The sequence below is a fragment of the Coptis chinensis genome, chromosome 5, assembly GCF_015680905.1.
Source record: "Coptis chinensis isolate HL-2020 chromosome 5, ASM1568090v1, whole genome shotgun sequence".
Classification (NCBI taxonomy): Eukaryota; Viridiplantae; Streptophyta; class Magnoliopsida; order Ranunculales; family Ranunculaceae; genus Coptis; species Coptis chinensis.
Window position 1 is genome coordinate 92,374,812 of NC_141460.1, and position 27,376 is coordinate 92,402,187.

General features: G+C 36.3%; 4 protein-coding genes across 4 annotated transcripts; 3 read left to right on the top strand and 1 right to left on the bottom strand.

Annotated features, from left to right (window-relative positions):
* Positions 1-1,984: 1,984 nt before the first annotated feature.
* Positions 1,985-5,004, bottom strand: LOC147500111 (elongation factor 1-alpha). Its single transcript, XM_086561818.1, has 3 exons — positions 4,869-5,004; positions 3,354-3,828; positions 1,985-3,256 (listed from the first exon to the last, which is right to left on the bottom strand). The coding sequence occupies exons 2-3, from the start codon at positions 3,813-3,815 to the stop codon at positions 2,375-2,377; spliced, it is 1,344 nt and encodes a 447-aa protein (XP_086417944.1). The 5' UTR covers positions 3,816-3,828; positions 4,869-5,004; the 3' UTR covers positions 1,985-2,374.
* Positions 5,005-12,884: 7,880 nt separating this feature from the next.
* Positions 12,885-15,363, top strand: LOC147500112 (uncharacterized). Its single transcript, XM_086563602.1, has 4 exons — positions 12,885-13,494; positions 13,749-13,924; positions 14,398-15,195; positions 15,289-15,363. Exons 1-4 carry the CDS (start codon positions 12,885-12,887, stop codon positions 15,361-15,363), a joined length of 1,659 nt encoding a protein of 552 aa, XP_086419728.1.
* A 2,211-nt stretch (positions 15,364-17,574) lies between these two features.
* On the top strand, positions 17,575-19,543 carry LOC147500113 (outer envelope protein 80, chloroplastic-like). Its single transcript, XM_086559269.1, has 5 exons — positions 17,575-17,705; positions 18,694-18,764; positions 18,895-18,973; positions 19,086-19,201; positions 19,307-19,543. Exons 1-5 carry the CDS (start codon positions 17,619-17,621, stop codon positions 19,419-19,421), a joined length of 468 nt encoding a protein of 155 aa, XP_086415395.1. The 5' UTR covers positions 17,575-17,618; the 3' UTR covers positions 19,422-19,543.
* A 2,260-nt stretch (positions 19,544-21,803) lies between these two features.
* LOC147500114 (uncharacterized) lies at positions 21,804-27,222 on the top strand. The gene is made up of 4 exons (XM_086563603.1): positions 21,804-22,254; positions 25,205-25,895; positions 26,169-26,247; positions 26,716-27,222. The coding sequence occupies exons 1-4, from the start codon at positions 21,804-21,806 to the stop codon at positions 27,220-27,222; spliced, it is 1,728 nt and encodes a 575-aa protein (XP_086419729.1).
* Positions 27,223-27,376: the final 154 nt, after the last annotated feature.

The window sequence follows — 27,376 nt, forward strand, 5'->3', positions numbered from 1 at the left end:
TTTTTAGATGCGTGGAAATCAAGCTACAGCTAATTGTTGTTTGAATAGGTGTGCTTACATGGGCTGGGCTAGGCGACTGTATCCGTTCATATAATAAGTTAGACTAGAGCATCTACAACTACGATGCAACCCAAAATTGATACCTATCTTCAACACTGATGGATGAGCACCAAATGTGTAAGGCTCATTATGAAGACTTTGGAGTTTGGAGCTGCAAGCTTTGGCTTGAGATTGGCATGATGTAGAACTTTTTTATTAAGATTCAAATTCTCAAACACCACCATGAGCTCTCAGATTGTTAAATGAACTCTCAACAGGCCCGCTCACAAACAAGAAATCTACTTTTCATCAGACCATTGCTCATCCTACTAATACTTGCTAAAAGTAGACCGGTGTCCACCAAGATTCGCTTTAAGATGGGTTGATATGCTTGCTTGGGCGCTAAAATGGATTAATGGCAATCTCATACTTGTGGTACGTCATTATTGATAGGAAGAGTTGCTGCTGTCATGATTTTAAACTCTAGCAGTAAACAAATGAGCAAGAGCAGAGCATTTCAGTGTCCCAATAATGCATATTAATAGATTTGCTATGAATACCCATCTTATCTTAGAAGGTGTTTTTACAGGTAAATAGGTAATCCAACTTCAATCCGAGTGGAACTACCTTCGAATGGATGAATTTGCAACTTCAGCTTTCAATTATTTAATTATCATGCTGTGGCATCGGGGTTCTAAGTGTTTTTATCACCTCAAGCACTGAGATATTCCCAATCACACGATAACACACATTCTTGGATTCCATCAGTTCCACACCAATGTGATTATCATCCTAGATTTTTTTTTTTGTTTTTCGTGAAGTTAAACTAGTTGGGGATTATAGCCTCCCCTGCTTCCATTAATATAAAGATTCATAGTACACTTTTCCTTCCCTCTCCTCAATTATCATCCTAGTTGGTCCATGATATACATGCAAAAAATCCGTCCTGAAAAACTAGGCGACAATGACATTTGGAAATGCCTATATTTCTAACGGTCCAACCAGGCAGTTGCCTCACCATGCAGTGGTCTCACCAGAACTTGACACTCAAATCTTTATGACCACAGTATCATAAGCAGTAAAATATGAATTCCAACCATGCCAACAAATGAAAAAGACTTCTAAAAAGCTATATTTCAAGATATGCCCATATCAAGTAGCTAAAATGCCTTCCGAAATGTTTATGACGGTAACATCTACCACAAGCAGGCAGGCGATTGGGCTCTATCCAAACTCAAATTTACAATGAAAACATCACGCAGAATCAGCCACAGAAAACAACAGCAGATTTAGCATTTAATACAGGCAATCCTCCCAAAAGTTAAATTCCCTGCAAGAACCAGTACATAGCTGTTTAGTTATGCACTCTTAATTGAAAATCATTTTCTGACGTCAGCCTTGTATCCCAACAGAGTTCCATAATTTTCGAAACTCTTAAAAGTTATATTAGCAAGAACAAGTATATAGCTGTTTAGTTGCAATACTTACATAGCTGTTTAGTTATGTACACTGTTAATTGAAAATTAGTCAGGGGGCATTAATCAACTAGGAAGGCTACCAAAAGGATGGCAACGAAAAGTCTACCAGCTAAAAACCATGCAAAGACTACTACATCTGTCCTAAATCAGCCTTCAAACAATCTCGACCAACAAAAGCCTACAGCTTCAGCGGTTTAAGCTGTTCACTGTCTCATCAGCCAAGATGGAGAGATAGTTTAAATAATTTTTTCAAAACTCGAAACTGAAATACCTGGCCAGAAGCACAAATATTTTTAATAGAAATAGAAATAAAATTATACTAGCTAGTTATGTAAAGTTTCATGGATTTTAAATAAAAAAATGTTCCAAAAAAAATTAATATCAGAAATTTCGTAGTGAAGAACATGAAAGCACCCAAATAGTGAACATGAAACCCTTAAGTGAAGAAGGAGAACACAGGCATGACAGACAATAACATCAATACTATATATAGCATGAAAATGTATTATAAACTTGAAACCAAAACTAAACCATCCAGCATGCTGCTCAGTAGCCAGAAACAAGACAACTACTGAGGCAGGATAATAGATGCTTCATTAAAATCCTCAATTCCACAATGAAACAGGTTTAAACGGGAAAAAAAACTCTTAAAACAACAACACAAAAGATTCCATGTAATGGCTGTACCACCGCCTATCAAGCACCCAACTCTGTAAATGGATGCTGAAGAAAGGCAAATGACCATAGCCACTACAAACTTCACCAAAACATTTAACAACTCTACTAGCGAGTTCGAATTCTTTAACATAACAACAATAACAGCTAATGGAAATAACCTCACCACAGAAAACATTGGTTCATTTCTTCTTGGCTGCAGACTTTGTGACCTTGGCTCCAGAAGGATCTTTCTTCTCAACACTCTTGATGACTCCCACAGCAACAGTCTGGCGCATGTCCCTCACAGCAAAACGACCAAGTGGTGGGTATTCAGAGAAAGTCTCCACAACCATGGGCTTTGACGGAATCATCTTCACATATCCTGCATCACCATTCTTCAGAAACTTTGGCTCCTTCTCAATCTCCTTTCCAGATCGCCTGTCAATCTTTGTGAGAATCTCACCAAACTTGACAGCAATGTGAGAAGTGTGACAGTCCAGCACTGGAGCATATCCATTGCCAATCTGACCAGGATGATTCATGATGATGACCTGGGAAGTGAAGTTTGCAGCTTCCTTGGCAGGGTCATCCTTGGAGTTGGAGGCAACAAACCCACGCTTGAGATCCTTGACAGCAACATTCTTCACATTAAAACCAACATTGTCACCGGGTAGCGCTTCCTGAAGAGCCTCATGGTGCATTTCCACTGACTTAACTTCAGTGGTCAATCCAGTAGGGCCAAAGGTGATAACCATACCAGGTTTGATCAAACCAGTCTCGACACGACCGACTGGCACAGTTCCAATACCACCAATCTTGTAAACATCCTGAAGTGGGAGACGTAGAGGCTTGTCTGTAGGTCTCTTGGGTTCTGAGATCAAGTCCAGTGCCTCAAGGAGGGTTGGGCCCTTGTACCAATCAAGGTTGGTAGACCTTTCAATCATGTTGTCACCCTCAAAACCAGAGATGGGAACAAAGGGTATTTTATCAGGATTGTACCCAACCTTCTTCAGGTAGGAAGAGACTTCCTTGATAATTTCCTCATACCTAGCCTTAGAATACTTTGGAGTAGTGGCATCCATCTACACACAAAAAATTCGTTTAGAAATCTGTTATAAATATACCAAACTTAATAAAGATATTTACATAAACATAAACACTTTAATAAAGCTGTTATACCTTGTTACAACAGCAAATCATCTGCTTCACTCCCAGAGTGAAGGCAAGTAGAGCATGCTCACGAGTCTGACCATCCTTGGAAATACCAGCTTCAAAACCTCCAGTGGTTGAGTCAATAATGAGGACAGCACAATCAGCCTGTGAAGTACCAGTAATCATGTTCTTGATGAAATCACGATGGCCTGGAGCATCAATAACAGTGCAGTAGTACTTGGTGGTCTCAAACTTCCATAGCGCGATATCAATGGTGATACCACGTTCCCTCTCGGCCTTGAGCTTGTCCAGAACCCAGGCATACTTGAATGACCTTTTGTTCATCTCAGCAGCTTCTTTCTCGAACCTCTCGATCACACGCTTGTCAATACCTCCAAGCTTATAGATCAAATGTCCAGTAGTTGTCGACTTTCCAGAGTCGACATGACCAATGACCACAATGTTGATATGAAACTTCTCTTTACCCATGATGATAAGAGTCCTAAAAGACGCATAGAGAAAAGTTAAAATAAGACAAGAACAACACAATTTTAATAGAATGCATCTAAATTTTGCCTCCATAGCAAAAAACAATAAGGGAGAAAGGAAAAATCCACAGATAAGACATATTCATCAATAAATGTAGTTTTGTATCAAAAAGATGTGCATAACCTAATCGGCAGAAAACCTAAAAAAAACAGTAAGTATCGAGCAGATTTATAATAACCTAGATTTAACAGAGAATCAGTTGACCTGAAGACTAAAGTTTAAATTACAGTCAAACAATCATCGTTTGATCAACGCATACAATACAACATCGCCATCAGGAAAGCACCACTCAATGGAATAAACTATAATTAACTACAATCATAACCATAGCAAAATATACAAGTAATTTCTTTCCATTAAAAAGGTGTAACTCTAATTGAAAAACAAGTTTTTAAAATTTTAGAGTATGTGTTAATTAGTCAAAATAATGTGTCCCACATATTTTAATACTAGTAATAACCAAAATCAGTATAAAATTCATGATGACAACTGGACTGTTTTAATGAGTTAACTGTTTTTCTTTCCTGTTTTGGATAATCAAAATAATATTCCATTTGCAGCAATTATTCAACTGCAATCAATTGCTCATCAGAGGACAAACTACGTTCATTAATCATGCAAAATATTTCCTAAACTGATAACTAAATCCAACACAGATCAGATACTAACCTAAATCAATTTTTAGAACTAATGAATTTACTATTAACAACCACAACCAACAAATCAAAGAAAACTGCAAACAAATTAACAACCATGAAAAAGTTAAAGCAGATCTACCATGAATCATCATCACATAACTAGCTAAAAGCTTCACTGTTAACATAGATTTACTTCATCAATAAGACGTCACTTAAACAAATAGATCTAAGCTCAATTAAACAAAAAAGTGGTGTAATAACTACAAACTAAACATCTGAAAACACAGTGATTCAATTTTCAAACAAACAAACAAGATGAATTGAAATAAGATTGAAGAAGTAAAGATGATTCCACCTTGGAAAAAAGAATCAAGAAAGAATCGCTCGAACACGCCGAGCAAAAGATGAGAAATGAGAGGAGAGCTGAAAATAAAGAGAGGTTTTAAGACAGAGTTTGATGTTTTCATTTTATAGCGGAGGATAGACTGTAGACCTAATGGATTTTTACGTAAATGTCCTTCCATAACGACCTAATTGTTTAGAATTCAATACTCCGGGTATTCAAATATTTCTTATGGTCCTGCTTTCGGTTTATCGATACGTGTATTTTTGCGTGGAGTGGAAACTGTTGGGTGTATACGTGGTGCGGGATTGGGAGAAGGAGCTTTGCAAAATATTTATGCACCATAAAGTTATTTTGGTCATGCTCCCGCGGGTAATTAACTAATTATATATGGGAATTGGGAAATCAACTAAGGAGTTGCAGTCAAAAATAGTTAAAAATGATGGTGCGTAAATTTTGGAACTATAGACATTTTTTTGGTTTGGTAACTAAACAAAATAGGCATGAAAAAACTAATTGTGTGTTGTACAAGAAATAGACGAAATGATTATGTCATTGTGAGATCCCGAAAAGGAAGGGATCAGATTTAAGAGTAGTTCTACTCAGACTCCCTCTATGACTCTTTTAGACATCAAATCATATTATCTATTTCCAAAATTCAAAATATAAATATATAAACAAATTAATTATAAATAACTTATCTATATAATAAAGCAGTTTAGTTTTTTTATGCTGTTATATCGAGCGGTTGGGGTGAAAGTAGTTTTGGGACGATCCTAAATCTAATCCAGACTACTACTACATAATAAATCTATAGACTCGATCTTAGCTTCAACTACTTATTTTGCATTTGTCGATATTGTTTTAGGTTTATTCAGAGGTGTTATCTCTTATTGAGTCCTGTAGAGTCACGTAGAGTTCAGTTGAAAGTTTTATCTTTTATCTTTTAGTATTAAATTATATCTAATCTAAGTTGATTCCAATTAGAAATTACTACTACTCAAAGATTTTTTATGCTGTTATATCGAGTGGTCGGAGAGAAAGCATTTTTGGGAGTCCTATTTACTTTAAAGATTTTATCTTTTATCTTTTAGTATTAAATTATATCTAATCTAAGTTGATTCCAATTAGGAAACTACTACTACTCAAAGATACTGATTGATCCAACGCTATATAAATAGTAAGCCATAATTTTTAACGTATGAATTATTCAACCAGATATTCCTGTAATTTAGGCTGAGTAATTCCGCTATATTGCATCTGGTAATCTTTAGCCATCACATGGCTTCAATATTGTCACACTCCTTTTTTCAATCTTTAGGTGTTTTTGAGTTGTTTCGTATATTCTATGTGCATGCTGCTACTAATTAAGATGGACTTTATTTTATAGCACTTGACGATAGAATTGCCGAAGTAGACTCTCCCTGGCTTCAATATTGCAGTTGACTGAATTGATAAAGAAAGGATTAAGTTAAAGTAGGAGAAGTAAGCAAGGTTCTATGCCAAGATCTCAGCAGAGGCAATGCATTGGAACTAGGTACTACTCAAACAGACCCTTAAGTCAACCTACTTCTTGAGTGTAGAGAGTGTTTACAAATTGCCACTTTACTAGCAATTAAAAGTTTAAATATAATTATAAATAAATTTTTTTTAGTATAGATTATTGGGTTCTTCCCTTGCAAAAGGTTCCTTTGTTGTGCTTCTTTTAACTTGTATCACTAGATGCGTCAAAACCATGTCATCCCCAAGATAATTAGTTAGCATGATAGTTTTAAAGGTAAATATAAACCAAATATTTTAGAAACACACCAAGGAGTTTCAACATCACCACTTCATAGTAAATATATAGCCGATAGAAACACTCAAATACCTAGAATAAATTTAAGCTCACTAGTCATAGACAAACAAGGGCCAAACTGCAGAAAGGAAGAAGTGTGTGACAGAACTTAGTCAAATGGTATTACGCGTTTTTTTTAACTGTATAGATATATATTAATTAGTGATTGACATGTTCATTGTATAAAACAACAATCATTTCATTTGAGCCTAACAAGTGATTATGGGAAAGCCGAGTAAAAGAAAGGTTAGATGGAGCTAACTATTCTCATTTTCATGCTTAAGACCAGGTACAATTCCTTCAACACAACTAGGTGGACCTGGGTTCACTAGAGTGGTTTTCTGTAATGAGTCTCTTTTACATAAACAACACCCATACAGATATCAAAAAACTCTATATCCACCACTAGGTACAACTTTGTAACCTTTCTTCCAAAGGCACTTTTTGAACAGTTCAGAAGAGTTGCCAATCTTTATTTTCTTTTGGCTACAATATTGTGCATCTCTGCTTCTTTGGCTCCTTTCTCTCCACTTTAAAAACCTGACTCAGTGGGGACTCTGCATTGTTCACCAAGAGAAACTGCAGGAATCAAACCGTGAGAGAAGAGTAGCTTGCTCATGTTTGATTCACGTGCATGTATTAGCAAATACCCCAGTTGAAAGAGTTAGACTTTAACCATACATAGTCAGATGGATTACCAGCATTATGTCGCGAGCCTTTCTTTGCCTCTTTTACGTGTAGTTTTGGTAGAAGTTCCAGTGGATCGAAACTCTTTATATTTTAATTATACAAAAGTCGATAACTCGAATTGGAGGTACTGGTGACATGGTTGCATTTTACACGACTCCGAACCTCCCTTAATAGTTGTTCCTGATCATAGGTGTATTTGTCAACTACTTATTTTGCATTTGTCGATATTGTTTTAGGTTTATTCAGAGGTGTTATCTCTTATTGAGTCCCCGCAGAGTCTGTAGAGTTCGGTTGAAAGTTGTTCATTTTGACCGTGGCATGCCCGCTTCGATTTGGTAGGTTCATCCGTTAAGTTTGTCACGATAAGAGAGATGGATTGTTTGGTGACAATCAAATTTTGTTTTCAAATGAGCAACATTAGCGGACGGCCTCGATATTTTAGTTTCGACACCGACTTGGCATGCCCGCTTTATTTGGTAGGTTTATCTGTTAAGTTTGTTGTCGATAAGAGAGATGGATTGTTTGGTTGACAATCAAATTTTGTTTTCAGCAAGCAACATTAGCAGGACGACCTGATATTTTAGTTTCGACACCAGCTTGCATTTCAACGTGCATGTTAACAAATGCCCTTTCTACAAAGTCCATTCAGGATTCACTGTCAATCTTAGTTCTAGACGAGGTGTGTCCCTATTTCAATCTATTCATCCTTTTCTTTGTTGTTCTTTTATACTTTATTCACAAAGTTATTGTAGGTCCCAAATGCAGAATAGGTTCATATAGTATAATCCGTTGGTTGCAACTCCTAAAAGAAGTATAATCATCCAAATTGCGTTTAAGATGTATATATGATAACTCCTAGGAGACTTTTGTTTCAAACAATGCTCTTTCTTTACCCTTTTAACACACTCCGCTTGACGGCTATACCCTTTTAAGAGTCCTGCTTGATATAAATCTTATCTAAGTTGATTCCAATTAGAACTTGATATTAATCCACATAGATATATATATTATGATATTATCCAAGGCTATATAAATCTTATCTACATAAATCTAATCCAGACTACTACTACATAATAAATCTATAGACTTTGCATCGATCTTAGCTTCAACTACTTGATGAATCAATTTCTTTTAAGAGTCCTGTTTGATATAAATCTTATCTAAGTTGATTCCAATTAGAACTTGATATTAATCCACATAGATATATATATTATGATATTATCCAAGGTTATATAAATCTTATCTACATAAATCTAATCCATACTACTACTACATAATAAATCTATAGACTTTGCATCGATCTTAGCTTCAACTACTTATTTTGCATTTGTCGATATTGTTTTAGGTTTATTCAGAGGTGTTATCTCTTATTGAGTCCCAGAGTTCGGTTGAAAGTTGTTCATTTGACCGGTGGCATGCCCGCTTCTGATTTGGTAGGTTCATCCGTTAACTTTGTTGATGATAAGAGAGATGGATTGTTTGGTTGACAATCAAATTTTGTTTTCAGCCGAGCAACATTAGCGGGCGGCCTTTGATATTTTAGTTTCGACACCGGCTTGGCATGCCCGCCGATTTGGTAGGTTCATCCGTTAAGTTTGTTGCTTGATAAAAGAGATGGATTGCTTGGTTGACAATCAAATTTTGTTTTCAAAGCAACATTAAGCGGACGGCCGATATTTTAGTTTCGACACCAGCTTGCATTTCAACGTGCATGTCAACAAATGCCCTTTCTACAAAGTCCATTCAGATTCACTGTCAATCTTAGTTCTAGACGAGGGTGTGTCCCTATTTCAATCTATTCATCCTTTTCTCTGTTGTTCTTTTATACTTTATTCACAAAGTTATTGTAGGTCCCAAAAGCGAATAGGTTCATATAGTATAATCCGTTGGTTGCAACTCCTAAAAGAAGTATAATCATCCAAATTAAGCGTTTAAGATGTATGATAACCCTAGGAGACTTTTGTTTCAAACAATGCTCTTTCTTTACCCTTTTAACACACTCCCTTTGGTATACATACGGCCTCTTTCCCGTAAACTTCCAAGTACACCCTCGGATCATGAGTTGGAACCAAACAAGCAAATAAATGTCAAGAAAAACATACTGCGTGGAAGTTCTTCGAGACGAAGCAATCACATATCCGATTGCAAGAAATACCACAATGAGAACAGGGCCGGTGATCGGAAACACGCTTCTTGTACATGGTGGTTAATATAATTTTTAAACCTAACGGTATACAACATACCGATCTACATTTTGTTGTACATCATGTGCGGGACTTATTGAAAAGGTTAAGGAAAAGAATACTAGTTATAATTTGGATCGGCAACATTCACTTATGAGTCCTTCATGTTGACGGTCTTGCCCTTCCTTATAGCTTAGAAGGTATAAAAAGTGTCGAAAACTTTGTTAAGCAGCTTAACTCCAAAGATGGTTGATAACTTCTACTTGTTCTTTGTGTTAGAAACTTAGAATTATGTTTTCACCATCAATGAGAAATCAATTTCGGTGCCTAAATATAATTACTTACATCGACCTCACCATTATCACTTTTGTCCCAGCATATATCATACTCTGTTGTCCCAACATAATAATAACTGCATGAACCAAAAAGTTATGACCCGTCAGATTAGAAAGCCAATGTTGGAGATAATTGTACCGATCTAATACTAGAAAACTCGATTTCCCTAAGAAAGGAAGCAATGTTTTTAGACTATGTTGTTTTTTGTTTCTTTTGTGAGATCTAACTTTTCTATTATTTATCACTTGGATTCCAATGTTGAAGTGTTCTATTGTGTATCTTTTGCGATATATTTCTTTAATTTAGAAAATATTTATTCACATTCTTCATTCCAACAAAATTTAATATTCTTTTTAAGCAACTTAAAAAGTGGCTTACATCGATCCGGGGTTCTTGTTGAGAGACCATTCTTCCAATACGTCTATGCACACTAAAGTATAGTACATGCATGTAGCTTTGGTAGAAGTTCCAGTGGATCGGAACTCTTTATATTTTAATTATACAAAGTCGATAACTCTAATTGGAGGTACTGGTGACATGGTTGCATTTTACACGACTCCGAACCTCCCTTAATAGTTGTTCCTGATCATATGTTGTATACCACTTTCATTTATTTGCTGCACTTTTCTTGTCAATGTTTGATTATCAGCCATGGATAAGGCACCACCTGCAAGTGCATTTGATGTTTCTGTTGTCGACACACCACCTAAATCTACCAATGAACCTACTGCATCTGCTCAGGTATTTGAAGTTCCTTTTTCATAGTTTGCTTATGTTTGATTCTTACATGATTTCAAACTTTTAAATTTTGTAACAAAGAAAACTCTTTTGTTAATTTGACAACGTTCTCATTTAATTTTTTATGCCTTTTCATGTACCTTGCATCATGCAAAGAAAGAGAATTGGATTATATAAATCGAGTACGTGAGCATAAACAACGGATTATTGACCATGTGCTTGCTACCCTTGCTAAGGTATGTAACATATATACGTTCATTATATGCGGTCGTTGTTTACTGCCTTCTGATGGTTATGTTTTATCAAATATAAAATGCGTGTTTTGGAAAAACAAGGAAATGAAGGCCATCAAGTCCAATCACCTCCCTCATGCAAAATGAGGTTGTAGTTACTCCTCCACAATCCACTCTTAATGTTAGTCCGACCAATGCTTTTACACCCTCTCAGCCTTCTCGGCGCAAGTTGGCCCAACGCAATAAAAGAGAAAAAGAGCTCATAAGTGGTAGAAGCAGCAAGCGAACAAGAATGAACTTAAAAGTAGGCCTTCAAAATATACATGTGTCCATGTCTTCCCATATGTAAGTTTCATTTCTTTGTGTGTTTTCTATAGCATTGTTTTCAATTAAAAATATTTCCGTTCCTAGCCCATTATGATTTTTTTTCCTACATGTTAGTGATACCCAAAACGAAATGGAAGTGGATGATCTTAGTGTTAGTCCGACCAATGCTTATACACTTTCTCATACTTCTCGACGCAAGTTGGCCCAACGCAATAGAAGAGAAAAAGAGCGCATAAGTGGTAGAATGAACAAGCGAACTAGAAGGAACTTAGAAGCAGACCTTCATAATATTCCAGTATCAATGTCTTCATATATGTAAGTTGAATTTCATTGTGTTTTCTATAACATTGTTTTCAGTAAAAAAAAATTCCATTCCTAACTCATTAGGATTTTTTTTCCTACATGTTAGTGACACCCAAAGCGAAATGGATGTGGATGATTATTTTTAGCCTCTTACAGCTGGTGTCAATATGGCAGAACCTGCTAATATGCACAACAATGTCCGCCATTATCTGGGAAAGATGGATGTGGAATGCTCCTTTTGTAAAGCTCTACACTGGAAAGATGAAAGGCTAGCAAATACATCAGTCAAAAGACCTTTTTTTGGGATGTGTTGCAAACAAGGAAAAGTCAGTCTTTCTCTACTTAGTCCATTGCCTCCTGCGATTCAAGATCTATATGATGGCAAGTGGCGCCAAAGCCAGTCATTTAGACAACATCTTCGTCAAGATAACTTGGCTAATGCATTTACCGGTCTTGGTTGTCAACCGGATAACCGAATATTCAGCGGCCAGCGGTCCTATTCCATTCACCGCTCATGGTGAATTACGCCATCAAATTGGATCATTACTACGTAACATGAGAAAAGATCCGATTTATGCTCAACTATATGTTTATGACCCAAACCCGGTTCCCTTGATGTGCGTCATCGCCGAAATCCAAAATTGAGACGTGATGTTTTAGATATCATTCAGAGTACACTGTCAGATTGTAATAGATTTGCTGAAAAATTTCGTCAAGCATATGATATATTGAGTGCTCGCACAGCTGAGGAAAATAACGTGGCAGCTTATCTCCATTATAATACATCTACTGACCGACGGCGATACAATCTTCCTTCAGCAAATGAAATTGCAGTTGTTATACCTGGGGATGGAACTAAAATTAGAAGCACAAGGGATATCATTCTTCATTATAGATCAGGCAATGCACTGAAGCGGATTGATGAATGTAATCCCGCTTATCTACCCCTGCATTATCCTTTGTTTTTCCCTCGAGGTGAGCTTGGATGGTTAACCGAAATGAAACTTTATGATGTCAATGATGATTGATTTATTCGAGGCGATTAACTCGGATGGTGTTCTATGCATATCGCTTGTTCGAACGTCATAATCAATATTCAAAGAATACTCCGTGGTGGAAAATTATTTCGTGAGTTTTGTGTGATGCTTGGGTTTCTAATCGAGCAAAAATCGGCTATACTATCATTATACCCACCAAAAGGATCTTCGTCTTTGAAGTGTACATGAGTTTGATATTTTAGTGAGGGTACGGATCCCCGAAAGTTGGTCACGGGTTTATTTTGCCATCATCATTCATTGGAAGTCCAAGGTACATGTATGAGATCTTTCAAGACTCGATGGCTATAACACGTTACAATAAGCATCCAGATATATTCCTTACGATGACGGCTAATCCTCACTGGCCAGAAGTGCAAGAAGCCCTTTTGGAGAACCAAAATGTGTTTGATCGACCTGATGTTCTTGCCCGTGTTTTTGAACCGAAGAGAAGAGCTTTAATGAAATTTATCAAGAAGAAAAATGTGTTTGGCCGTGAAGTAGCTCATGTGTACACCATTGAATTTCAGAAGTGTGGCCTCCCACACATGCATGCACTCTTTTTCCTCAAGCATGAAGATAAAATTCGTACCGCAGCCCAAATTGATCGAATTATATCTGCAGAATTTCCCGACCCAGATAAGGATCCCTTGCTCTTTGATACAATAAAGAGTTGTATGATCCATGGACCGTGTGGTGTTAAAAATATGAACTCACCGTGTATGGAAAATGGCAAGTGCACAAAGCATTTTCCACATGAGTTTACAGATGCGACAACCATACAAAAAGACGGTTATCCACTTTATATGCGCCGCAACACGAGACATGTCTATATGGTGAAAGACAAAGAGGTTGACAATAGGAACGTTGTCCCATATAATCCACAATTGGTGAGGATGTTTAATTGTCACATTAATGTCGGCGTGTGGGATTGCAATGTGTTAAGTACATCCACAAGTACATCTACAAGGGCAATGACGAACAACAATGGTGTTGGACGGCGGAAATGAGATTAAACAGCATTGATGCGGATATATTGGACCACCGTATGCTTGGCGGCTATTTGGGTTTTCCTTACATGAAGAGTTTCCAACTGTTGTAAGGTTATCTCTTCACTTGTCAGGTATTTAACACTTGATTAAACAATTTTCATCAATATACTATTAAGTTATACTGGAATGCCATACTGTTAAGTTATGATTTGTTGCCAGGTATGCATCATGTTGTGTTCAACCCTAAGGAACTGATGGAGAATATTCTTGAGAGGGCGAAACGACAAAAGTCGAGTCTCACTTCATTCTTCGACTGTTGTGCTTCAAATCCAGATGCTCGGGCCTATACTTACCAAGAATTCCCCGAGCACTTTGTTTGGTACAAAACAGAAAAGGTATGGACTAAAAGAAGCAGTGGTTATGCTATTGGCAGGATGTATTTTGCCAAGCCCAACGAGGGAGAGAGATTTTTACTTTAAGGTCTACTATTGACCATCGTAAAAGGGCCCAACATCATTTGAGGATCTTCGCGAAATTTGAAGGTATTCCTCATCCAACATTCAAGGTGCGTGTGTTGCACGTGGACTTCTTGAAGATGATGGAGAGTGGATACATTGTTTAGAAGAAGCGCGATAATGAATCTTGGATATCAGCTAAGGAAATTGTTTGGCATTATTCGTTGGAATGCAATCCAAAGACCACATCCGTTGTGGGATAGATTCTCAATAAGTATATGTGACGACCTAGCGCACAAATTACGAACTATCTTCAACATTCCTAATCCATCAAAAGAGCAGGTGACATATATTATATTAATGCCTCCTTCATGTAGCCTATATTATATTATTAATACACAATTTTCCTGCAGGTGACAGATTACGGGTTGCATCTATTGGAGCAGTTCCTCATGGAATCTAAAAACAAAACTCTAGAAGACTTTCCCCCGATGCCCCGACCACTCAAAAAATGGAATAAAGGGATTGGAAATAGACTAATTTGGGAGCAACGCCAACTCCAGTTTGATTTACAAGATGAACAAATCAACCGTAACATTGATCGTCTTAACAATGAACAACGCCATACGTTTGATACCATGGTTGATTCAATCATGCAAAATGCAGGGGGAATTTTCTTCTTAAATGGAGCTGCAGGTACAGGAAAGACATTTATGTATAATACAATTGCAGCTAAATGTCGTCATCTAGGACATATTGTGATTGCAGTTGCCTCATCTGGTATTGCGTCGCTTTTATTAGATGGTGGTAGAACAGCTCATTCAACTTTTTCTATTCATTTTGATGTGTTGGAGAACTCTATGTGCGGCTTCAAAAAGGATTCGCTCCAAGCAGGTTTGTTTAAAGAAACAAAACTGATAATTTGGGATGAAGTCTCGATGCAGCATAGGTTTTGTATTGAAGCAGTCGACCGTTCACTCCGGGATGTTTGTAACAATGAAAGACCATTTGGTGGAATCACTGTTGTTCTAGGCGGTGACTTCCGACAAATTATGCTAGTTGTACCACAAGGTGAACGTGAGGATATTGTAGGTGCATCACTGAGAAGGTCTTTGCTCTGGAAACACGTCAATGTTTTATCTTTGATGCAAAATATGAGATTAGACAGTGACTTGCCAGAGAATGTGTTATTCTCCAATTTCTTGATGGAGGTATTACTTAATTTCTTGAAAAAAATAATATTTTTTGCTGACCATTTTAAATTATACACAATCACTCATCTCATATGCTCTTGAAATTTTCAGGTTGGAATGAAACCAGAAAAAAGTGTTCAATTGCCGCCAGAGTTCAAAATTGTAGCAATCTTCATGACTTGCTAAATAATGTATATCCCGATCTAAGTGAGCAGTATGAAGCTGACCCAAATTATTTGACCGAGCGGACTATCCTTTCAGCACGCAACGATGACGTTAGCACTATAAATGCTACGGCACTAGATATGTTTCCTGGGGAAGAAATTGTTTACTTAGGTGCTGCAAGTTAGGCGCTGCCAATGTTGTTGATAGTGGAAACGCAAATAGCTATCCGACAGAGTACTTGAACTCACTCGATCCTTCTGGGTTGCCTCCATTCAAGCTTACTCTCAAGAAGGGATGCCCAGTAATGTTGCTGAGAAATATAACGCCAACAGATGGACTTTGTAACGGCACACGCCTGATGATTGTGTGCACAAAGCCACACGTGGTGCAAGTTCTAATCTTAATTGGAGAAAAAGCAGGGAATGTACGCTTTATCCCGAGAATATCATTAACGCCTTCAACCAATGAAATACCATTTCAAATGACCGGGGCGACGTTTAGATTCGATTGTCGCTTGCAATGACGATAAACAAATCACAAGGGCAAATCATTTAAAATGCGTTGGTATTGATTTGGGAAACCAGGTATTTAGCCATGGTCAATTATATGTGGCGTTATCAAGATGCACTTCTTCAAAACGAATTAGTGTCATCCTCCTTCCTGATTCTTCAAACCACACAACTAATATCGTGTATCTTGAAGTCCTACTTTAGTTTGAGAGAAGGTGTATTTCGTAACTTTTGAGCTTTGATGTTTATTTCTCAATTTCTTTTTATACATATGGTTAGGAAATAAGGAACCTTTCATTGTATGTGAGGATTTGAATCTAGATCAGCTAACAAGGAGTGTGAAGTATTGACTGGTTGTTATGTCATAACATTTTGCTAGATAGAGGAATTTGTTTTTTGGTTTCTAGACAACAATATTTTTAGATAAAAAAAAATACAATATTTGATAGGATAATGACTTCTTAAATTTTCTGATAAATGAATGAATTTGATGCATATGTTTATATAACAAAGGTCATCATAATCCAAAACAATCTAAGTAGCATACACCCTCCATAAGCACTCAATATTAATTTTGTAAATAATAGTTATTAGATTTTTGTGTTTCTTTTGCAGCTTTTAATTTAATTACTAAAAAAATGAGTAACGTTGTGACTTGAGTGGCATAGCCACGGGTTAATTTATAGTCTAATTATATAGCTAATAGAAATAATAGCACGTAAATAAAAAAAAACTTATCTATATTTCCACAAACAAATAAATAAAAAATAAATTTTAACACCCAAAAAAAATTGAATTGGGCGCCCAACTAGGAACAAATCATCATATTTTTTGACATTTATATACATCATATATGTGAACCATTTGTTCGAGTCAGTAGATAGAAAATCATTTTAAATAGTAAGTGTCTTCTAGCTTAATTGATAAAATCTTTGGGTGATGCCCGCCAGCATCAAAGAGTTACTGATCTCATTTAAAACAGGCTTGCCAACCATTTTAAAAAAAAAAAAAATTAATATAAACTTAAGTAAAGTGATAAAAAGTGAAATTTTGTGGAAAAAAAAAATAGAGGATTGAAAATAGAAGGTGAATTTTTTTTGGGCGCCTAATTTTTTTTATTGTGGGCCTTGTTTTTTTATTTATTTATTTGTGGAAATATAATTTAGTTTTTTGTTAGTTATTTGTTACTATTTTGGGTTTTAGTTATTTAATTTGATACATTATTAGTTGTTTATTTGTTTATATTCTTATTTTTTAGAAAGATAAAAAATAATTTGGATACCATGTGAGATATGGAGTCCATAGGGAGTTATTAAAAGGAGTCTAAATAGATTTTTTGAATATTTAAAGACGGATAAGATTTTAAGAATTAAGAGCAATAAAATTGAGGGAGCATAATAGTGTTTTAGATAATTAATATGTTCATAATTGAATGTTCTATATTTGTTACAACTCTATTTATACCCATTAAAACCCTAAAAATAACATAAAAAATAACTACAAGTCTTATAGATATAAACTAGCTCAGTCTTGAGTCTAGTGCAGCAGTCTTACCATAAGCGGAAGTAATTATGGCACAAGCATAACAAGTAAGAGGCACAAGTAGAAGGTGCACATCGGATCACTTAGTATGAGTTGGTTGTATCGTGTTGGGTTTTGTTTTAGTGTGTTAAAGAACACCATTGCTGTTTGTAATAGGGAGATTGTTTATAGAATTCAAGAACCCCGGGAACTCTTGTTCATGGTAATCAACCCGATGGTAGTAACATGACCATTGGTAGGATAACAGCTGGTATTGAATTCAGTCGACCGATAAGACCAAAGTGGAGTGGAACGGCTGGGATTATTTATCAGGTATGTCATTGATTCTTTAGTATTAAGTATTAATTGTGGTACCTGTTTTAGGCTTTTAGCATCTAAATAATAGGGGTATCTGGAAGATGTGTCTGACATGGTTTGTCATATATCACAATATTCATGTATAGCAAGGATTATAAAAGTTGCCCTGCCATGGCTTGGCACTGGTTCCTGGATCCATGACCAACCTTTGGGTTTCAGTCCCACTTTGTATCCTATTACCTTCACGCAGCATACATTGATATTTAGACTGTCGTTGTTTGAAATAACTTGACAATTGAAAAAAAAAAAAAAAGGGACAATGAATAACTCTTATTCTGTTATCTGCATCCTTGTAATGGTAATGTATTACTATATGTTTTTGGTTTTTCTGATATATTATTTAACTCTTCTAGCATGAATATATCTTTTTGTATTGTAGGTGTAAGTGGGAAGATAGTCATATTCATGTACAATACTAAACACCTTTTAGATGTCTTAGTTTATTTGGATATATGTTTGAATTGATGTATGCATGTTGTTAATGTGATTTTCGTGTTGTGTATCAATTTGTCGTTACATTTCTTGTATGCTTTGCAATTTGCATGAACTTTTAAAATTTTAATGACATTAGATAGTAAGTTTTGTTCGAAAGTCTGGACGAATAGTGGGATACCTGTTCGGGAATTTTGTCTTTAGATGGGAGTCGTTGATGAGCACGGGCTAGTATGCTCTTTTGTTATGTACTGTATTTTTTCTATATTTGCTATTTTCCACTGTTGTAGGGTAGGATATCTCATCCTACACAACTCTAATGTTCTCTCTTGGTAATTTGTAAAATATCTCTACTTTACCGATTGAAAAAGAAAAGAATACATAATAGTATCAGAATTTGACGGACGTGTCAGTGTGCTAATCACTTAGCAGGAGTTTATATATTATCACAATATTGTGGCAGTGTTGCTTGTACACTTTTCGATATATGTTTTAAATTGAAACTTCTCAGCGTGCTGGTGCTCGTGATGAAAGAGGGAATCCTCTTAGAAAGGATTATTACAGCAGCCCACTTACTGCTAGGTATGCGTGCCAAACCTTGCTTGGTTCTACCTCTAGTCTAAAATTCATCTGAATGATTTATTATGCTGGATAGCTTGTTATAGTTTTCATTATAATATCTAATCTCCTTTTAAATTTGTTCCTGATCCAGTGGTAATACACATGATGACATGCTACTCGCCAAACTTGAAAGCATCTACACTGATTCTGGTGACCATGGGTCTTCAATGGTAACTTATTTTTCTTAAACTTCAATTCAAGTTGCTGACATTTGTTTGAATATATAACATATAGCATCAGTGGGATTCTACCATCATCTCATTGGACACTTTGTTATTGCAGTTAGTGTTCAACATGGAACAGGGTCTTCCTGTTATGGCCGAGTGGTTAAGTTTCAACCGAGTTAATGCTCGTGTTAGGAAGGGTGTGGAAGTTGGTCCTGCTCGCTTTCTTTTGAGGTATGATTTCCTTCTGTTTGGGTTAACACGACAGCTTTCAAAGAAAGTAAGCATTTTGTAGATAGGGCCGTAAATGTTACTTATATTGTTTTTCTTGTCGCGTAGTTTATCTGGTGGTCATGTTGTGGGAAGTTTCTCTCCCCATGAAGCATTTGCTATTAGTGGAACTAACAGTGTCAGAGGTTATGAGGAAGGTGCTGTTGGCTCTGGTCGATCGTAGAAGACAGTGGCCGGGCCTGCTACATTGATAGTTCATGATTAACTGTTTTTATTTTTATCAAACTATTAACAACTACAATACAGCATTACCTAGCGTTACCTGCCATTAGCTGCATTACCTACCATTGGTGGCAGAGTATTGACTGACTTTCCTCCACTGAAATATAATTACATCCAAGATCTTAACAAACATGGTGAGGCAAATGAAAAGAAATTGTATATATATATAGAGTTCTAGACTTGTAAAAGAAGTTGTTCATAACGTAGTGATTATAAAAATATAAATCACCTAGCTAAGCAACTTTAAAGGGGAAGAAAGCTTATATCACCAATGTTATTAACCCATAAAATATCTATACCATAGTGGTTATTGGTGGTGTTTGCCCGAGAGATGTCATTTCTAATCTATATAGCAATGTCCTTATTAACCGCACCAAGGCCAAGCGCAGTATGAAATATGAACACCCAAGTTGATGTCCCTGGGATACTCGAAGAGAACTCAAGTACACTATCCCACAGTCCGTCCACGATAGCCATTCTCCATGGTGAGCAATACCAACCCCAGCCATGTATCTAAACTCTGCCTCTCCCTCAACCCATTTCTGCCGCATGAAGTCATTGATCTAAATATTGGAAAAACCAACTCTAAGTAAAGAGAAGAAGAAAAAGTTCATCCAAGAAGCATAGTTGTGAAACATATTTCCGTAGCCTTTTTTGGTCCATCGGCTCATGAGCCATGACTTCTATATATTATTTAAATGTATGTAGAATAATTTTTACAATAAATAAAAATATATGTGAAAATAGATAGGAAAAGGGGGGAGATGGTGGAAGAGGGGACAAAAGGTAAGCGTTTCTTGTTGGCAATACGATGAGTACAATAATGCATTGAGATTTAAAAATCAATCATATTAAGCAATGTGGTATGGTATAAGTGTGACATTGATGATTGAAAATGTAATAAATGTCCTCGAACATGCTCCATTCAAATTACACTTTCGAATTCGTCATAGTAGGTGGCATTCTATCCATCTTGGACACACCACGAAGGTGTGTCCTTCCCCGCATGGGCAAAGAACATCTCACGTGGGAGATCCAAACTCATACCCGTCTTTGACCCTTGCTTGCCAGAGATGAAGTAGAAGTCGAAGGCGGGTCCTGTTGAGTCTTGAAAAACCATTTCCAACTGGTTGTGTTAAGAGATCCATGTTGACTTTGAGAACAATCGGATTTTGGACCCGCCTGTTCCTAGTGTCTTGGAAAATGTACATATCCGAAGCAATTACTATACTCACTTCTCCCCACCCACGCTGAAGTGGCAGTGTACAGATGTGGTAGTGGGCTAGGGTTTCCGCATCCAAGATACTACAAATCTCAAGTATATGGCCATTTGTTATCCAGAGCATTTTCTTTGGCCATTTGAAACCTGGAACACGCTGAAGTGGCTAGTTTCAGTGTTCCAGGAACACGCTGAAGTGGCAGTTCAATCATCTTTTAACACTATGTACATGCATTTTCTTCTGGCAAGCAAGACCCAACCGTCCTCGTTAGACCAGAGGATAAAGCACTCACGCCACAATTCGTGTTCAAAGGAGGAGAGTCTCCTATCATCTAAATTATATATGGTAGCCCTCGCTTCATTCTAGTGTTTGCTGAGCAATACCCTTCTCGCGGAAAGTTCAACAATGCCTCTAGAGTTTTGGGGTGGTGGCATCAAGAAGAAAGGATCAGGTATATGTAGCACACACAATTGGGAAACCATATCAACTCCACCAACTGAAGAGTGTATGTACTGTGGAGCAATTCTTTGGGAAGAAGAAAGAAATAACAAAGGAAAATCATATGTTCCAACATTCTCTATATGTTGTGGAGAAGGAAAAGTTCAACTTCCACTATTTGAGACTGCTCCTGAGTTTCTTAATAAACTCTTAGACTTGCAAGGAGGAATAAGATCTACTAAATTTAGAAGATATATACGGACATACAACTCCATGTTTCAATTTACTTCTGCAGGAGGGAAGATAGATAAGACTATCAATGATGGAGGAGGTCCTTTCGTTTTCAGAATAAGTGGGCAAAATCATCATAAAATTGGGTCTCTTCTTCCATTCGAAAATAAGCCTCCTCAATTTGCCCAGTTATATGTATACGATACTCAAAATGAATTGAAGAATAGGATGCAAATATTCAATGAATATAATGAACTTCCTGATCCTGCAATTGTTGATGGATTGATCAAAATGTTTGATCAACACAATAAAGTTGTACAGTCTTTTAGGATGGCTAGAGACAGATTTAAAGAAGATGAAATGATTGATGTCCGCCTAAGGCTTATTAATTCTCTAAGCAGAGCGATGGAAGACAATACAATCGCTAACCGGCAATGAAGTTCGCGACTTTAATTGAAGGGGATGGATTTAATGTTAATGATTTTAGGGACATAATTGTTGAAACTAGAGGAGGTTTGGAGAGAATAAATGAATTGCATCCTAAATTCATGGCTTTGCAATATCCTTTAATGTTTCCCCGTGGTGAAGATGGCTATAGACCTGGGATTCCTTATAGAAGATTTCCTAATAGTGAGGAAAATGAAAGAGTTTTTAATATAGATGATCATAAAAGAGATACGGTTAGTATGAGACAATATTGGGCTTTTAGACTGCAAAGAAGGACACTAGAAAGTCGCCTACTCTGGATAGGTGGACGTTTACGTCAAACAGTCATTGTTGATGGTTATATATGTATAGAAGATCAAAGAATGTGTTGGTATCGGACACACCAAGAAGAAATTAGGGCTAATTTATACATCAATGTGATAGATGCAGTGGTCGCAGGTATATAAGTAATATTATTTAATTTTCAAATTTTATTTCCATTAGCTTATAATTTGTTTTAATCTATCAATAACCCGCTTTAAAAATAAACACAGTGATACTACAAAAAGATCAATTGGTAAACGCTTGATCCTTCCATCAACATTTACAGAGGCCCTAGATACATAATACGACCTACCAAGATGCTATTGCCATATGTAGATGGGCGGACCACCGATCTTTTTATTATTGTGACTTGCAATCCAAATTGGAATGAAATTCTTAGTTATCTACAAAAAGACCACGGACTATTGCCTAATGATGTTCCCGACGTTGGTGTCGAAAGTATTCAAAATGAAGTTGGAGTGCATTATGAAAAGATTGCATTATGGAAATCATTTCGGCAGAGTCATTACAGGTTATAATCACATACATTTTTTTTTTTTTTTGGTGAACTAGTATTACCCCATTAGATGGGAAATTAGGGTCTCCCCTAAATACACACAAAAAAAATTTGGTCAACCTACTTTGACTTTTTTTTTTGTGTATTTAGGGGAGACCCTAATTTCCCATCTAGTTGGGAATCCTAATTGGCTCATCTAGTGGGGGGGTAATACTAGTTAACCCTTTTTTTTTTTATAGAATAGATAATGTCCAGTAAGACTATAAATTGACGTAGAGGAAAAACCTACAAAATGTGAAACAATAGTTAATAATTTATTCATAAATGTGGAATTCATGTTTGCTATTAACTGTAAAATGTAAATTTATGTGTTTTAACATCCTATATTTAGACAGGGGAGAACACACATACTAACTGTTATTATTTTGAAGTCCGAGCACCAATTGAGCTATGTGTTTTTTTATGGAAAACAGTGCATTGTGGCTAAGATAATATATAGTCAAAGTTGTTAGAAACCGATACGTGAATGAAGAGGAGATGGGAGGAAAAAAGAAGGAAGCTACCTTCACCAAAGTGAAAAAACACACTAATCAAGCTATTATTTTGAAGTCCGAGCACCAAATTTTAGAAGTAAGAAGTCCGAGCACCCACTCGGGGCATAGTTGGTAAATGCTACAAGATTTACGCTAGACCTTCGAGAGATACTCAAGAATAACTCCCCAATGAAATGAAAACTGCCCTCATAGAACTCAAACCACAAAAAAGCGTAACTAGCATCCATCTAACGAAAACTACCCATTTTTTTGTTGTGTCCGTGTCTCATTTACTTAGTTAATGTACTTTAGTACCCTTTTAAATTCAATCTGTTAAGATTGATGCTTACGGTTTGTCTCATTTTCTGAGTGATCCATGATATTAGCTTTTTACGACCACTTAGAGTTTAGAACTCTCTAAATTGAAGCAAAAGAAATCAAGGTTCCTTACTCACGATCTTCGTTGAGTAGAGTTAGAATAAGGATTCGAACTACCTAAAGTATAGAACAACTACAAATTGGATGTTACAAAAAGGGAACTAAGGAGTAAGGGTCTAATATAAATGCTAGATTTTTTTCATTCCTACTTAAACATTAAGAAAACATTAAGTTGAAAACATGCACTTGATACTAAAAATTCAAATTACTAAAAAGAAAGGTGGAGAGTTAATCCTCCTCATGTGAAACTATCATTAGTTGTTTATTTGAAAAAGGTTTTGATTCTTCCTAGACTCATAGACAAGTCCCTAATGGAAAAATAGAGTTGATCCCTAGCATGCATGGCTCACTTAAGAGCTCATACATGCTAGCAAAGTGAAACCAAACAATGACTTATCTCTAAGCTCATTGTTTGATTTCTAACTAGACACTACACCAACTATCATTTTGGGATAGGATGTAGTGTTAGTTGTTCATCCTAAAACCTACCAAACTCACAACCAATGTTTTTCCTCACATGAGTTGGATTAACTCCCCAAAGGGAAGTTAGCTCATGATCCTTGGGACAAGGACTTATGAACTAATGAAAACTCAAAAGAGAAAGAGAGAGAGAGAGAGAAGAAAATCCACAACCAACTCACTTCTATTATTTCTTAGAAGAACAAGTGTTCCTCCATTAAAACTATTACAAGCTTTTTTCAATAAAATCAAAAACTAACTTCTCATTTTCACTAAGGAACTAAAATAATGCCATGTGAGGAAAATAAGTCAAGGGAGTAAATGGAGTATCCCCCACCTTTGTCTAATTTCTTCTCCATTTGAGAGAAATCTCATTTCCTCCCACGTGAATTATCAAACCACATTGATTCATTTTTATCTACCACATTAAAACAAAGTGACACCTTGCCTTTTTCTCACTATTAACACCTAATCTAATTTATTACATGCAAGGTGTCAACTTTGCACCAATAATTTGTTATCTTTGTCTTGACATGCTCCATGATTGGTGACTCATCCAATCTTGTGGCCCCGCATAGTGGGTCCATGTGCAGTCCAGCTGGCATTTTTGGCGGTTTACAACTTCCCCTATCGCCAAGTAGAGTTCATCGCCCTGATTGTCTGAGCAGCTCTCTTGTCGCATTCGGAGTCCTGGTTCAAGAGGTAGGAGCTTTGGAAGTATGATGCTTCTACGTGGATTTGAGAAAATTCATATATACGCCGTTCCTCGTGCTTTATTGCAGGTTTAACCAATATTTCCATGTTTACTGCAAATACCTGCAAAAGTATGAAAACATATTTATTTCATGATTATTAAACACATAATGAACCAAATTTATATGTCTCAATGGGGTTTCATAATACACTTTTGGGTGCTTATCAATCCATCTATTTCACTTCTTAATAGGAAGATATATTTCTTACTTATTGATAAGATCATATACCTTTATAATTATTTAAAGACTGCTACTAAATAAATTTTTCTTTGTTGTGTACAATATTGTATGTTATTGAATTTCAAAAACGAGGACTGCCACATGCTAACATTTTATTGTTTTTACATCCGGAAGATAAATAAATTTTTCTTTTTTGTGTGCAGTATTGTATGTTATTGAATTTCAAAAACGAGGATTGCCACATGCTCACATTTTATTGTTTTTACATCCGGAAGATAAAGCTAAAAGTGCTTCGGATATAGACAAGATGATATCAGCTGAATTGCCAGACAAAGCCAGTGAACCTCTACTGTATGATATTGTAGTCCAAACAATGATTCATGGTCCGTGTGGTGAGAAGAAAAAGGGTTCTCCATGTATGGACACTAAGAAGAAGAAATGTACAAGGAAATTTCCAAAGGATTTTTGCAGTGAAACGACATTTGATGAGAAAGGTTTTGCAGTTTATCGAAGACGAGATAATAAAAGAACTGCAGTGGTGGGCCGTCAAAATCCGGTTGAAATTGACAATCAGTGGGTTGTTCCTTACAACCTTGAACTTACCAAAGAATTTCAGTGTCACATCAATGTTGAACATTGTAACCGTTCACGGATGATTAAGTACTTATTCAAGTGCATTTCAAAAGGGCAAGATCGAGCTACAGGTATTGTTGAAGAAAATAATGTTTATGACCAAGATAACCAGAAGCGGGTCGTACATCAAATTGATGAGATTAAGCACTATCTAGACTTCAGATATGTATCTGCATCAGAAGCAAGTTGGAGGATTTATGAATTTGACATCCAGTACAGAGATCCTTTTGTTGAAAGAATGAGTTTCCATCTTGAAAATCAGTAGAATATTGTTTTTCGTGCAAATGGGGATCCAAATTGAAATTGTTGCAAGTGAAAAAGACAAAAACTATGTTCACCGAGTGGATGTGTATTAATGAAAAAAAGACCCGAAAGTGGAAGACATCTTACATATGTTGACTTCCCTTTACAATTTGTGTGGGACGTAAATGCAAAGGTTTCAATACATTACAATTTCCAAAGAAAAATTTATATTTGAAATTACATATAAAATTTATATTTATTCATAACATACATATTTGTTAATTTTTTCAGAATGGAAAAGAAGAAGCCAAGGATTGAAGATTGGAAGAATATTCTATGCTCACCAACACAAGGGGAAAGATACTATATCGTATGCTTCTAAACATTGTAAAGGGAGCTAGAAATTTTGAAGAAATCGAATCAATAATGGTACTCTCTATGATGATTACAAGTCGACTTTGCCGCGGCGCTTGGTCTTTTACAAGATGACAATGAATGGCATCTTGCCATTAAAGAAGCAGCTGAATGGTCTTCCAGTCCGTCATTACGCCAGTTATTTGTAACACTCTTAGTGTTTTGTGAGTTATCCAATGCTATTGATATGTGGAACTGCCATTGGGAGTTACTATCTGCTGATATCTTAAGGGCTAATCCAAATTTATCTGAATCGGAACTGGAAAGGAAAACACTTCTTGAAGTTGAAATTCTAATGAACGAGAATGGGTGGAGTCTAAAAGATTATAAGTTTGATATCCCAGAAGCAGATGAAGCTGAGAATAGAATGATACAAGAGGAACTAAATTATAATTGCAATTTACTTTCCTCATAGTACTTACAGCTTCATGGTGGATTGAATGTCGAACAAAAAACTGTTTTTGATGCTGTCATTAGCGCTGTTGAAAGTAATGCTGGAAGTCTCTTCTTTGTATATGGAAGTGGAGGAAAAGGAAAAACTTATCTATGGAATACAATAATTGCAAAGTTGCGCTCTGAAAGAAAAATAGTTCTACCTGTAGCATCATCAAGCATAGCATCTCTTTTATTACCAGGTGGTCGAACTGCCCACTCGAGGTTCAAAATTCCCATTCGATCAGATGAATCTACAACTTGCAATGTTACACTAAAGATGCACTTGGCAAAACTCATTCAGAAAACAGATTTGGTCATATGGGACGAAGCACCAATGAGTAAGAAAAATGACTTTGAGTCTGTTGACAAGACATTTAGAGACATAATGTCTGTGATTGATAAAAGCTTGAAAGATAAACCATTTGGCGGGAAAACAGTTGTTTTGGTAGGTGACTTCAGGCAGACGCTTCCAGTTATAGAAAAAGGCTCAAGATAAGCTATTGTATCAGCTTCGATAAACAGATCCTACTTATGGCGTCACTTCAAGGCTTTTCGTCTTTCCATAAACATGCGTTTGAGTAGAATAGATTCTACATCACCAAGTACCCAATCCGATGTAGAATTTAACAATTGGATATTAGCTATTGGTG

Excerpts from the sequence above, each read along its gene's own strand:
- LOC147500111 (XM_086561818.1), bottom strand. The coding sequence starts at position 3,815 with ATGGGTAAAGAGAAGTTTCATATCAACATTGTGGTCATTGGTCATGTC. Across the intron at positions 3,257-3,353 it reads TGATTTGCTGTTGTAACAAG|ATGGATGCCACTACTCCAAA; the intron begins GTATAACAGCTT and ends TTTTGTGTGTAG.
- LOC147500112 (XM_086563602.1), top strand. The coding sequence starts at position 12,885 with ATGACGGCTAATCCTCACTGGCCAGAAGTGCAAGAAGCCCTTTTGGAG. Across the intron at positions 13,925-14,397 it reads TTTGGTACAAAACAGAAAAG|GTGACAGATTACGGGTTGCA; the intron begins GTATGGACTAAA and ends ATTTTCCTGCAG. Across the intron at positions 15,196-15,288 it reads TCTCCAATTTCTTGATGGAG|GTTGGAATGAAACCAGAAAA; the intron begins GTATTACTTAAT and ends TGAAATTTTCAG.
- LOC147500113 (XM_086559269.1), top strand. The coding sequence starts at position 17,619 with ATGACCATTGGTAGGATAACAGCTGGTATTGAATTCAGTCGACCGATA. Across the intron at positions 18,765-18,894 it reads AGCAGCCCACTTACTGCTAG|TGGTAATACACATGATGACA; the intron begins GTATGCGTGCCA and ends TTCCTGATCCAG. Across the intron at positions 18,974-19,085 it reads GTGACCATGGGTCTTCAATG|TTAGTGTTCAACATGGAACA; the intron begins GTAACTTATTTT and ends TTGTTATTGCAG.
- LOC147500114 (XM_086563603.1), top strand. The coding sequence starts at position 21,804 with ATGAAGTTCGCGACTTTAATTGAAGGGGATGGATTTAATGTTAATGAT. Across the intron at positions 25,896-26,168 it reads AGTTTCCATCTTGAAAATCA|AATGGAAAAGAAGAAGCCAA; the intron begins GTAGAATATTGT and ends TAATTTTTTCAG. Across the intron at positions 26,248-26,715 it reads AAGGGGAAAGATACTATATC|CTTCATGGTGGATTGAATGT; the intron begins GTATGCTTCTAA and ends TAGTACTTACAG.